A 14,395-nucleotide genomic window follows, 5' to 3' on the forward strand; every position below is an offset into this window, starting at 1 on the left:
CAGCCCAGAAGTCTAGACAGCTGGCTGCTGGTCCTAAAACCACTTGCTAGTTGTTAACGTCGTGGGCTGGATTGTTAACTGGTTTGAATCAGCATAGTTATGCAGGCTTTGTGGAGCAATGCCAATTTATACCTGTCAAAGATCTGGTCCCACAAGCAAGGAAATAGATTCATGAATCTAACCACAATTATTGAGGCATAAATATTATAGTGGAATTAACTTAATGGGGTCACGCTGGATTTGTTTTGGTATAACTGCTATTAAAATGTGGCCCAGAATGAATCACTGCCGGTAGGAAATCAGATGGCAATCGAGAGGTTAATTTAATGTCTGTTTCCACAGATCTTCCCTATTCCAACGTTCTGTGCTGTACTAAAGGCTTTAGGGAAGACAGTTTGTTGGCATATCCTGCCATGAACCTACGCAAATTCACACCTACAAGAGATAATGTCTTTTGTCTTCCATTTAGAGAGGCCCTTCAAGGTCAGAGTTTGAACATCTTTTGACAGTTTAGTGCAATATTATTTGAATAAGCTGCACCTATATGTTTATGTATGGTATATGATATATACCTAAGAGAATTGATGCTGTCTGGAGGCAGAATACACATCAGAGGTATGTTTCATTGTGATTTCCTTCATTTTTTTCCCCTTCTGGAAAACGCTGCAACTCTTTTTGTATTTTGATGTCTGAGAACATCACTTTCATTTCAAGGTAGGGACCATAAATCTTCTTCCAGATCTCACAGCAAACAAATGGTCTGTCTTAAGGCACAAACGAATAGATTTTTACCTGTATCATTATACTTGTGAATTACTCCTGTAAGGTAACTGAGGGAACATAAGCTAGTCCTGTTAGTTTTATCACAGCATTGTGACCATTTGCCAGTGGGTCTTTGCCAGGATCTCCTGTACCATCCTGGCAATTCCCCATCCTGTGACTGATCTAGGGAAGTGGCTGGGGCAGGGAAGCTGTAGCAAGGGCATCTCTCAGCTGCTCCTGTGGTGTCTTCAGCAAAAAAAGCTGCAAAAGCATCTTACCAAGGGCATTGGTAGCAAGACCAGCACAGAGCAAGTGTGGTGTTGCTTCACCTTTGCATCCTCGTCTGTAATTTGTAACAAATATTCCTTCACTGATGTCCAGGATCTGGGGCCTGTGCTTGAATGTCAGCTAATGCCTGTGGAGGCTGGAACTTGCTCCTTTGCCTGGAGTATTGTGCAGCAAGCAATTTCCTCCAAGGGCAATTTTAATTAGGAAAAAAAGGAAGAAAACACAAAGGACATCTTAAGAACACATAGCAATCATAATTGCATACAAGAGGGTTTAATTTGAGACCCAGCTGATGAACTATTTCCAATGCTAGGCTGTCATCCCGTTTTCCATGAAGGAGAACCGTACTGGAGCATGGACTGTGGGACAGCCTTTTCAGAGATCTGAGCTCTGACCTAGCTGTGCTCTGAGAGGCACTGCTGGGCACAGGCACCCGTGGAACAAAGCTGGAGGGGAGAGCTGCGAGCCCACGTGGAGCTCTGCTAAAAATAACAGGAGACAAAGGCACAGCCTGCTTTGTGGGGGTTCATCTGTCCTTTGTTCTGTGCTACAATTTCAGCATAATTAATGCCATCTTCCCTGGGAAAACTGCAGCAGTTGTTAGTCCCCTTTTATTTTGCTAATTAGCCATAACATACAAAACTGCCAAACCCACAACTCCTGCAAAAGCAGTGGAGGTCAGCTTGCATGTGTGCCAGTGCTTTTGTTTGTGGGATTGCCCACTTATTTCCAAGTTTTATGTCCTTTATAAGCTTGATCTGGAGTAAGATCTGCTAGGTAGATTAATCTGCTCGCCATGTTCCCCAGCATTGCTGTTTGTGCATTCATGGTGCAAGGAGAAAATTCCAATTGCACTGACATTTTCTATGTCTCTTATCAAAGTTGTAGCCATTCCTCCGTCTTGTCTTGGATGAAAAATTACTGTGCTGCTGCTGTTGTTATTGGAAAAGTTTTTCCCCTGCACCTCATTTGGAATACAAGAGCAAAATTCTTCTGTAATAAACTGCATGAGGACATCATCACACAAACAATGTCCTTGAAGGTCCAAATCTTTAACCCTGCTATGACGTCCAGTGATGGGAGTTTCCTAAGGATGAGCAGAGTTACCAGCCTGGAACCTTTTCTGTGTTAGCACTTCAGGTTTACCTTCATATCTTCACTTTGTACTATTAGTTTCATTTCTACTGTTTGCTTTTAGCCCAAATACATCCAGATATTAACATTTTTCTAAGTTAGCATGTTAAAGAGGCAGAGGAATTCCCATTGCTCAATAATCCTTTGCAGCATTTATTTTTCCATGTAAAATACAAGTATTTTAGTTTAAAGGGTTATATACATATTTATATCATTAATTAAGGGAGCTTGACTCAAGGCCAGATTAAAAAAATGTAAGCATTATGGATGCACATGTGGTCTGGGAATGACTTTCTTAGTGATGGGAAAAAACCCAGCAAGGAAAATCTAAACTCCTGGCTCCTTCCTGTGGGCTCCCCGGGGGAAGAGCTGTGTTCAACTGGTTTGGGTGACAGTACCTGACCCAAAAAATGGTAACACTCTTGATTGTAGAGGGGCTCCCTACTCAGGTTCCCATTCTTCAGAGGGCACTGGAGGAGTCTCGAGCTTTTATGGGAGTGCATTCTCTGTGAGACAGGGAGCTCTCGTGAAGCTCCAGATCTCTGTGGGTTATGACAGACTCTGTAACCTGCTGTGCAGCCAGCTGTGCTAAACCTTTGGGCAAGAGCAGCTGTCCAGGCTGGTTTTGGTGTACAAATACCTGGCATTGGGAAATTACCTTGGCTTACTGCCTTTAGGATCCCAGAGACTTCTGCTCACTGATACCAGAAAATCAGTTCTGCTTTGCACTATTTGGGTTGAATTGGCTCAGAAAGGTTTTTCCATGTAAGGTCTGTTTAACTTCAAAACAAGCAATTTTGTAAGGAAACCTAGAAATAGAGCTTCCAGCAAGTGCAGAGATTAGATCTTCTTCTGCCTGCCGCCCACTGCAAAGATCAATGTCATGTTTTCTGTATATTTAACACCTAATAATCTTAAGTGACTTGTGCAGTCAGCTGCAAAGAGATCACATGGCAGTGTTAGCAAATGATTTCCCTAATCTGATAATCTGCTGAGACCTGCGTGAGCTGCACACATTGCACTAATTACAGAGGGTTCAAAGTCATCATTAGTGTATTTTGCCCAGTAGTGTAAGTCCTTTATCACTAAAATGAAATAAAAAAAATTAGCAATTATTACACCTACATATGGTTAAACGGAGAAAACTTAATTAAACATTTAGCATAGTACAAGGTGACAATATTTTCAGGGTTGGTAACATTATTTGGCTGTTTTCCTTGAGAAACCCACACTGTATAGTCATAAGCTAAATTTACTGAACCACTTAAGGCATGACCATAACCAATTTAAAGAGGCTCCAAGACCTTCTGAGTCTTTGCTGGAGGTATTGACTAACTGCATCTGTGACTGTACAACAAGCATTGCAGGCTTCACTCTCAATAAGGGTTTAATACTGAGCTCCCTGGACTCCAGAGAGTTGAGTGTGTCCAGTCTCAGCTCCTTGGCTCACTCACATTGTCCTTCCTGTCATGGCTACAGACTGAATCACTCAGAAAACTTCCGAATACAGGGGTTAACAATAGTAGAATTCCAAAATAATAATTTAAAAACCCAGAAAATTCAGGATTAAACCAAAAAAAAACCAACTCCCTAGCAGTCTGTGGAAATAGAGCAGTTAAGGAACAGAAACATATGTAGTAGCCACTAAAGTTTCTGGTATTCTGCCTGTGAATTACATTGCAAGACACACCTGGGTATTAACATACTTTCTTTGACAATATTTGTGATTTATTACAACCATATAATCCACTGCTGAAACAAAACACATTATTTAGACAGTTGCCATATCTGTTTCAACATAAGTAATTTCTGGTTTTCTGTATTTGGTGATAGTTTTTCTACTGCCATTATTTTTTGAAGACAACAAAATGTTCTCTGTGGTATTTTTCTTGTCAAGACAAATCGATCTGACAAAATTTGGTTAAATTTTCTTTCCCTAAATGGGGCATATGGAAGGAAAGCAATGAGACATACATAAAAAAGCAAATAGAAGAAAAGACTTTCCATTTAGGTCCTGTTATTACTTTTACTTTTCATTCATTATAGTGTCAGAGAGGCAGGGACATTAAAACTGGAAAGGTCCTGTTGTGTTCTGCAGTCCATTTGCTAAGGATTCTGTACCCTGGCTTATTATCATTGTCCAGGTTTGATGAGTAACGCAGCATTGCCTCTGCAGAAAACATTTCCTAATAATAATTTTGTGTCCTGCCACATAGTAAATAATAACAAGGGCCTTTGGGGGGCTGGTCTGACAGAGAGTAGCAGAAATTTCTGCTCTGTTGATTTATTGGAGACACCATTTTCCTGGGGCTGTGGGTCTATGGAAAATGAAGACTTATTAGTTTTATTGAGAGGGAGAGAAGGCTAACTTTTCTTTGTAATATTATGAAGGGAAAAAATGTAATTTCCTGGAATGTATTGAATATATCAGGCTCTGTCTTTGTCATTGCCATCCGCAGACAGGTAGTGTAAGTCTGAAACCTCCTATATGGACAATTGTAATGAGCTGATTGTGGAATACCTTTTAATGTTTAAATTCTGTCATTCCCACTGCCTCACTACTGTACAAAAAGCAACTGAATCTTACACAAACTAAACCCGTTTACCTCCTCTTGGGATGCAATTGTTGCATGTCTTTCACTTGTGATTTAAGTAGGAAAATTACTTAGCACCTGCATAAATAATGCTGGATTTTACACTTATAGAGGCAAATCTTCTCGTCATGTAGCTGGATCTTGACCCAAAGCTTGCTGAAATCAAATGGTGATTTGGTTGAGTTCAGCCTGCAGCTCTCTTTGACATTAATGGGAAGCAGATCAAAAGAAGTACAGACTTTTAGGCAGCTGTTGTACATTTTTCTCTGCTGGAGAACAGAGCTAAAGGCAAAGAGGTTTGGGGGTTCTCATGCACAACCACACGCATTTTCTGTCCCTCATTTCCAGGGTTGCACGCAGTCAGTACAGCACTTTGAGAAGGGTTATACTTCCTTACTGAAGCAATCTGAACTTACCTCCTTGCTCATCCAACATAACCAAAGTCCTGATACCAGCATCTTTACTCTACATCCCAATAGTGGTAGCAAGGTAAGGAGAGAGAGGGGGAGAAGAGAGAGAGAGAGAGAAAGAGAGATCAGTGAGGGAACACTCAGCCCTTGGTATGGGACATAGGAAGACACAAGAAAAACAGTGAAAGGAATGGCGAGGGGCTGATGGCACAGTCCAAAGGCCTTATGTGCCTGGACACTGTGTGAGGAGCTAGGTACTCCATTGTACCATCAGTCCTTCTGGATTCACTGGCATACTGAACTTCTGCAGAAAGCACAAAGCCATGGACCTTGAGATTAAAACAACCACTTTACACAAGAGTAATCTCTAAAAAGAGAAGGCTCATCTCCAAGTCCAGTGAAGTAGGAGAGGGGAGGATGGGGGTGTTGATATTGTAGGTGGATGTGAATCTCACAGGAGAAATTCCCAGGGAAAACAGGTATGACACAAACATGTTTGGGAAGGTGGCACAGTGGTTTGTGCACAGCTCTTGCTGCTGACAGAAGTCAGAAAGCTTACCTACTTAGGAAATCCAGTTTAAAGCAGGCTAATATTTAATAGGATTAAGCCATATTTTTTGGCTCAGTGATCTAATAGATATGGGTTTGAGCCAAGTTTTAATTCAGTCTACAGACACCTTTAGCATTAATGGACTTTGAATTGAGCTTCAAGGTAGGATTTTCAAAACACCTACAACTGAATCTGCCTCTGCTCCCAGAGCTTAGTGGGAATCTTACCACTGCCTTTGCTGGGTACAGGGTTGGAGCAAAGCTGAGCCATTCACAGGTCCCACCTGCCTAAGCCAGGGGTAGGGCACCTCTCACAAGTACAATTTTTATTATGTGTTATCATCACTCTGGGATGTGATCAGGTGTCTCTGCTTCCTGGGTGCTGTGGTACTCAGCTATATCACACATCAAATTATCTCCTTTTTAATTACAAAGGGGAAACCAGCTCTGTTGTGCTTGGAGCAGTGATAACATCTGTGAATAATTAATGGCTTGAATGATCTCCTGACTGTTGCATGTCAATAACAGATGAAGTAAGTCCTCTGTGGCCTGACAGCTTGACAGCAGAGCTACCTGGACATGTGCAGCAGTAATTTACTTGTTGCTGTGAACAGAAAGTGATCCATGCTCCTGTGAAACAGATAAAGGGGGTGGTGGTGTCAATTTTGCAGAGGGCAGGGAGATGCCCACAGTTGCACAGCTACATCAGGAACAGAAAACTAAACTCCTGACTGACCCTCTTGCTTTTCACCACTCCTGGAGGCAAATCAAGGACCTCATGTTATCCTACCTGCCAGCTGCCCTTCTCACTGCTCATCAGTTTTTGTGGGTGCAGTGAAGTGTCTGTGGCCATGAGCTGCCCTGCCCACGCTCACAGGGTACTCCCAGGCTCCCACAGCCCACGCTGGCCCAGCCACAAGCCCAGCCCTGCCACGCTCAGGGCTGTTTGCTGGTGCTTCTGTGCTGTGCCTCCAGAGGATCCTGCTCGGCTCAAGAGGGACACGAGGTACCTCTTGTTGTGCTCTTCTCTGCCTCTCCCTGCACCCCCATTCATGTCTGCAATGTCTACATCACTGCAGAAACTGGGAAAAGCATCAGATGTGTGCAGGCTGGTTGCCTGTCTCTTTGTCAAATGTCCCTGTGTGAGTTGTCAGATGGACAGAAAAGGCCTCCTGCTTTCCCCCAGGTCTGCTGCACCCTGCTGCCCTCGGGTCAGCCATCTACCAGGAACCCACTGCTGCTCTCTCTCCCTTCAAGTTCACTGCATTTACTTGAATCCCAGCCAGCTTTCCTTTTTGCAGCCTTTAGAAACTTGGGGTGCGAGGCTCATCTTAGGTTTGCCAGTTTAGAATAAAGAAACCACCTTTAATTAGCTAATGTTTTCTGTGGGGCACTAAGCACCCTGTGTCTGCTAAGCACAGCCTGTACAATAGTTTTTTATTGGATCTTTTTATAATCTTGGTAACCAGGGAATTTTTCCCCCCCTAGATTTGTATGTATTTTAACAAACATGGAAACTCGTGCAAACACAAGAAGGCTGCTTGGGTCCTGAGTTACCTTGTGTTTCAGTAAATAGAGTGCAGTCTGACATGGGACCCTTCCAGATATTGAGCTCCAAAACTTTTTGCTGAATCAAACATAGTTGGGCTGAGAAATATCTACTGCTCTGAAACCCTCTGTCCTTATTTTCCTGCTGTGTTTAACATCTAAGCAAACCACCTTTATAGAGCTAAGATGTCCAGTGACCTGAACAAGACATGTGCTGGGAGATGAGCTCAGGAACTAGGCCCTATGGTTTATATTTCATATCAAATCCTTACACAGAGCAAAAGAGGTGAAATTTTCTGTTCTTTACCTGACCATCAATGCCATTTAATTTTATCAGGCAACAATGTATCTCTTACAAACAGCCTGCCACAGCATTAACACAAATGTGAAAATATTAAAGGGTGTGCAATGAATAAACTTGTCTGCGTCTGTGGTCTAATCCAAAGCATATTGAAGCTAATAAAGAGGTGGTGACTGAAAAGGATGAGATGTGATTCAGACATCAAGTGACAATCTCCTTCTGTTCCAAATTTCTATTAAGCGTTAATTTACAGCTTTCCTCCAAAAAGAATTAAATGTGTAAAATCAGTCAAAAAATAAATCATGTTTGTGCATTTAAAATAGGTCCAGACTTTTCTAAAAGCTCAGTATTTCCATTATGTCTGGTATCTTAGATAACACAAACCCAAACCTCTCTGTAAGACAGAACTATTCCAAAAATGTGTTCATCATCCAGATGTCTGAGCAGGAGAGAAGCACTCTGTGTCTGATCCCCAGTGACAACAGACTGAGGCATCTCTGGAAAGTACAAGACCTCAGTTAAAGAAATAGAGGGGGAGAAATGTGTCCAACAAGAGTGTTTGGGGGGCACACCCAGGCATGTTGGCATTTCCTGCACTGGCAGTGTCACAGAAACACCCCTGGGTCTCAGTGGAGCAGGTGCACCTGAGCTGGCTGTGGGGACAGTGTGGAACAGGAGGTGATGAAAGCTCTGCTGTCAAGTGCCAGTCCAGAAGGACAGGATTCACAGCCCTGCCTCTGAGTCCTTGGTTACAGACTCACATCACCATGGGCCCAGTGGCTGTGCTTGGCTCTGGCTGCTCCTGAGGGCTCAGGAAGGATTCCCACACACATCCAGTGCTCCCCAATATCAGTGATGGCCTGTGTGGGAAGCCATGAATTCATAGAACTAGCAGGGTCCATCATGTTACAAAATTGTGTGTTCAATTCCCACCTTGGTCAGGATTAGAGCATTTCTTCCCTCCTGTGCAGTGGAGGAATCTCTTCAGACCCTCCAGTCCACGTAGAGGCAATCCTGTATTATTTTAGCAAAACAAGGATTCTCAAAAAAGTGAAATGCTTAGGGTAGATCAGGCCAGAGAGATGAAAAATGCATATTTCACAGGACCCTAGAAAGTTCATAGAGCACATGCCATTTTCATCCAGCTCTTTAATCTGTAGCACCTATCTCTTTTGAGAATAACTTCTGAGTCTCCTTGTCTTCTCATTGCACTTGAGAGGAGAATTTGGACTGCTGGATTTTGCCATGGCACAGCCAACCTCTCACATTCTTGTCCTTTATAAGAAAATGGCACAGCAAGAATTGCTAATGTTGAGGAATTAAACTTGCAGCCCTGGAGTTCCTCTGTTTATCCATAATGCAGGTATTCTGCAGATGGTAAAATATATAATATATAAAATAATTTTGCACATGAGATGACCCTTCAGGGCAGGAGGCCAACACTTCCAACTTAAAAATATATCACATTAGGTGAAACAGACCCCATACATTTCAGGAAAGTTTATGTCCTTCAATCTTTCAGCCCAGCTCTAGTGCTTGAATAAAAGCAAATGAACAAGCAGTACTGGTTTGGATTCTGCATCATTTATATGAAGCACATATGCCCAGGTTCTCCATTTGGCCACTGGCAAAGCTATTAATCAAAGAACCAGAATATATGATTTTAAACCTTTGGGCTTAATACAACTCATAGATACTTTAGTCTGGCAGTGCTTCAGTGAAGCTTGGTTAACAGCATTACTGGGAACCCTTTTGGAGGCTTTAATAGACATTATCCTTAGTCTTCTCTAATAGCTTTTAAAAATTTTTTGGTTGCTTTTGCTTTGGGTTTTTTGTTTGTTTGTTTGTTTGTTTGTTTGTTTGTTTGTTTGTTTGTTTGTTTGGGATATTTTGTGAGCGTTTCACTCAAAGCATGTCAGCAACAAAATGTTCACTAAAATTTGCCTAGCACTTTGGAGGGGAATTGCATTGCTGTATCATTTCTTGTTATTGCTGTTACAGAACTTAATTTCCCAAGATGGAAATAAAAGTGGGAAGACAATTGGAATGACTTCTCAAAGGGCTCATCAGTCCCTCCAGAAACACAGTGTGTTGGGTCCTATCCTACCAAAGGCAGCTACTCAAACTTTGGTTTAGCCTGAGTGAAGATTTTCCTAATGCCGTAAGGGGATGATGTATCAGAGAATCCAAACTCTGGAAATCACTTTCCCTTCATTTCAGGAGGTATCCTGAAAGACACATATACACTCTTAGTTATGTGAAGAACACATAAACTTCCACTTCGATGAAGAATTTTGCTTTAATCCAGAATTAGAGAGTTTGTTTTGAATAAATTAATACAGACAATTATGTACCAGGACAGGCTGACATTGCTAGCAGTTCCCACAGACACTAAAGAGAACTGTCAACACCCTAAAGACAAAAATGTGGTCAAAGAAACATTTTTTAGTCATCCGTAGCAATGAATTTGCTCAGCTCCTGCTCCAGGTTCCCTGTCACGCTGTTAACGCTCCGATGTCTCCCTGATTAAAGAAGTACACACTGCTGCTCTGCCTGGTAAAGCACATCCCAGCCCACGTGAATCTGCTCTCCCTCTGGCCAACACACACCAAGGGGGCCAATCCTGCACTGGAGGAAGAGAGGCCAGAATTAGGGATCACATTCCCTCGTGCCAGATATGTGCAATTACACTGGTTAAAACACTTTTCTGAGGAGAACACTTCCAATAGTTCAGTACTTCCAATAGGTCTAATGATATCAAAGGTGAATTTCAAATCAGCTTTGACAAGGTTTGGGCCAAACTCTGAATTAATAAAGCACTTTTTCTTCTGTTTTTTTCAGACTAAGAAGCATTTGGCTGTGATAATAAATGTCAAGGTACACTCACAGCTGGTAAATTGGCATTCTGTGTGTTCAGTATCCTGTGTAGGGCAGCACCAGTTATCAAACATTTATAGCTCAGCATTTCACCTTTGATACTTCACTCACACCTCACATGACAGAAGATACTCCTGTCTGGATTTAAATGTACAAGACAGCCCTTTTGTCTGTACATTCCTAAGTGCTTTCTTCTGAGCTTTTACCACTACTGATCTTGTTATTTTTTCCTTGCTGCTTCATGGCTACAAAACATCCTTTTTTCCCTATACTACCGCAACTGATTTTCCTTAAAGGCCATGATGGTGGCACTGGGAGATGGGAGCAAAATCCCAGCTTTTCTCCCTGTGTGTGATATTCTGCATTGCATAATGTTGCCTCATAGAAAAAAAGCTTGAACGTAAAAAGAAGGTCAGCTACAAACTGTATTTAGTCTCACTTGTTCTGCCTCACTTCATTTTTATTTTATGTTTTGGCCCAAACATTGCAGAGCATCATCATAAAATACAGGTATTTATAGCACTGAGTGGCTCAAAAGAGCACTGGTCAGTGCAGCTTAACTGCACTGCCTGGACACAATGGGCACCATGGAGCAAACTGGGTTTTGGAATCTGCCATTCCAGTACGGAGCTGCCTTGGGGCAAAGCTGTGGCTGCTTTTGTAACACTTCTTGCCTCCCTTCTTGTGCCAGGCCTGGAAAAATCAGCTTCTTGCAAAGCTGGCTAATAAAACCAAGAAACAATGACATCCTTGGTTTTCCTTGCCCATGTTCCTGGGGAACAGCATCAGGGCTTAGTCTCTAAACTCGGAATAGTCTTCTGGGGCAAGCAGGGCTATGACCTGCAATTAGGTCTTCCATGGCTCTGGGGCTTCCTTGAATAGACAGCACTCTCCTGTCTCTAGGATGGAGTCCAGTCAGCCTGTTTAATCCATACAAATGTACACAGTAATAATGCTTAAACATGGAGGCATCCTTTTCCTAAGAAAGGAAGAACAGATCTGCTGTATCAGGAGAACAGAGTAAAAAGAATTCTTTCTAGTATTTTCTGTCTCTGTCTACTAGACAGGTTCTGCTAAGTGAGGAAGTCTAATTGGATTTTGGGGGATTATTGAATCAGAGCAGTGCAAGTTCAATTTCAAATACTCTCACCATTTGTCTTTTCGGTATAAAATCTCTCACTCCCTAAATGCTGCATTTTTTTTTAAAGTACCTAGGAAAAGGGATTGGAATAATCAACCAGCTGTTTAGGCCACAGAAGAATTTTAAAGGTCTCCTGTAGTCACTTTAGTGAAAATAATATTCAGCTCATTTTAGAAGAACTCCCTTGACTACTCAGCGCTAGTTTTAGCAGCTTCTCTATTTGGACAGGAAGATATTGTGGCATCTGAATAAACGCCAGGTCCAGAGACGCCGAGCTCTTCCAAAGAGTGCTATAAATTCATTGGTAAATTCAGCAGTCCCAGTTCTCCTCCCACTTTGCCATTTGCTGTGATTTAGTACTGAAATTCCAGTGGCATTCACAATATGCTGGTTCAATATGTTAGGAAGACTCAGGCAGCGCACAGGCCGCACAGATACGGCTCAGGAGAGGCAGGGCTGATATTTACTGATGGCTTGGCCCCGAGCAAATCACTTCCCTTTCCTGCCTCTCCTTCCCACTCATCATCTGCCTTGTCTATTTAGATCCCAGGCATTTTGGGGCAGCAGGCTCTCCTGCCTTGTGCTGTGGGGGTACTCATATGAGCCTCTCTTCCTTGTTGTTGAGTAGATTTCAGCAGGAGCTGCATCCAGCACAGAGCTGACGTCAGTGGTGGTTAGGAATGGCATGTCCAGGGAACTGAGCAGCAAAGAGGGACAGATTGCTCGTGAGACAAGAGAGTGTTTGGGCTGCAAGGGGCCCTGATCTAAAGTGTTTGTGGAGGAGAAGCGATGCTGACTATGCTCAGTGACCCATCTGTCTGTCTGTACGTGGAAATTTAATTTTGTCTCCGCTGGACTCCATTGATCTTCACAGTGGTGATTGATTTCAGGGCCATAAAGCCTACGGCTGGGGTTGTTCTTGTTCCTGAACCAGACCTGATGTAATTTTCTTCCCGTTGTCTCTGCTGGAGACTCCTCTGGTTGTCAGGAGTACTGGGACTGTCAGTGCTGATGACCCTGATTAAAAATGTCACCAGCTCCAGCACCAGGGCTTGCATGGTGTCTGAAAATAATATGTCCTGTCAGGCAGCAGCAAAGTTTTCCATCACCTGATAGCTGAACACTCTAAACTAAACTGAGTTGAGATTTCCCAACTTTTAAACCCCTTTATTGTGGAGAGGGTGAAATATGGCCTGAGTGAATTGGTTTTTTCCCTCCAGGCAGGTATTAGCTCTGAGGACCAAGCCAGGATCCCCTTCCTTAGCACCATGGGAAATCAGAGAACTCCAAAATGGTCAATCTAGAACATCTCATGAGTGAGCCTTGAAATCCTGATAAATATTTCAGAGATACACAAAGAAATAGCATTTAAATGCTGTGCTGACCAATGTTCTATAAATAACTGCAAGTGTTTATGGAGAGGGAAGTATTTAAAGCAGACTGGGAAAATGGATCAAGGGCCCTTCTCACCTCCCCTCTTGCAGTGTTATGCCAAGGACGTGAGAGTGGTCCGGGCACAAGGCTCCCAGAGCTCTGCAGCAAACTCAGCCACTTGTCCCTGACTCTAGGTCACCTTCAGAGGCTGTTTCCTTCATTTATCTCCAGAATCCTGTCTCAGTGCATCCTCAGGTATGACCAAACCGGTGCCTTGGAAACCAGGGAGCAATGTCTTGCACAGCCCTGGTGAGGGGTAGGGATGAGCAGGGACAGTGGCACGTAAAGCCATGGCCAGGCCCTAGCAGTGTGAATTTAAACAAAGCCACTTCCAGTGTCAGGCTCTCCATCACTTCTGCTCACAATGGAAATGAAATGAAATGCAAGTCCTTACCTCTTCAACAAGCTGCAGCATTCGACGGGTGCTCTCAAGGGACTGAAAAAAAATAGGAAAAACCACTGAGATTCGGCAAGTTACACTTTCCAACACTAATGTGCAGGCTCATGCTGACAGGATGTTTTTCCTGCACTCTTTCCCTCCCCTCCAGATCAGGCCATCAGCAGGGCACTGGTGATCTCTCCATCTCCAGCTCTGAGGATGGCTAATGCAGCACACCTCAAGGCAGCTGCAGTCTCCCCTTGTCTCCCCTTGCTCACACGCTGTGGCGGTGCTGCTCGGAACCACAGGTGTTCCACTTTAAAAATAAAGCCTGTGGTTTTCAGCTATGACTCTTCAGAAACCTAATTGGTGACTTCTAACATTTAATAGGTTTGACAAATCGAAGGAATCCTCAGAAAATATTAAATTGCTGCCTTTTGCTCTGAGGACAACAAATTGATGCACAATATAATACCTAAACCAAACTCATGATCAATAAATTCCCTAATCTGGACTGAGCACAACATTAAATTTTACCCCAGCTCATTTCATTTCCAATTCTGCTTTCAGTGTAAAGCTGATGGAAAAGAGCTCTAGAAATCCTTTGTGGGATTAGCTCCTATTTCTGGCTGTGTGTTTCACACCAAGCCCAGCCCCAAGTTCCCAGTTTAGCTACTGGTCTCACTTCATCAGCGAGCTGGTCGGCACGCCGCTGCATCTCTTCCAACTCATTGCGCATATCCGCGTCTTCCGCCATTTTAGCTGTGGGGGTGTTTGGGGACGCTGCGGATCAGGATTTGCACTCAGCTGCTTTGTGAGCCTGGAAGACAGTGAAAGGAAGAGAAGCAGTGCAGTTAGGAGCCGTGCTTAAACATCAGTCCCACAAAAGCACTTTTATTACATCCCTGTCCTCGCCCAAAGTCTCATTTGGGATAGTAATTCCTATGTAGAGAGCAAATCCTTCCTTTTTTCTTAGCC

General features: G+C 43.1%; 1 protein-coding gene across 2 annotated transcripts in view; it reads right to left on the reverse strand.

Annotated features, from left to right (window-relative positions):
- SNAP25 (synaptosome associated protein 25) overlaps positions 1 to 14,395 on the reverse strand; it is a 60,284-nt gene that overhangs the window by 14,737 nt on the left and 31,152 nt on the right. For both annotated transcript variants that reach the window (XM_066546005.1, XM_066546004.1), the window contains exons 2-4: positions 14,103 to 14,237; positions 13,433 to 13,474; positions 5,195 to 5,243 (exon numbers count right to left, since the gene is read on the reverse strand). In XM_066546005.1, coding sequence (XP_066402102.1) covers positions 5,195 to 5,243; positions 13,433 to 13,474; positions 14,103 to 14,174 — 163 coding nt within the window. In that variant the 5' untranslated portion in view covers positions 14,175 to 14,237. The remainder of the gene's footprint in view (positions 1 to 5,194; positions 5,244 to 13,432; positions 13,475 to 14,102; positions 14,238 to 14,395) is intronic.

This window comes from Molothrus aeneus, chromosome 3 (genome assembly GCF_037042795.1).
Source record: "Molothrus aeneus isolate 106 chromosome 3, BPBGC_Maene_1.0, whole genome shotgun sequence".
Taxonomy (NCBI): Eukaryota; Metazoa; Chordata; class Aves; order Passeriformes; family Icteridae; genus Molothrus; species Molothrus aeneus.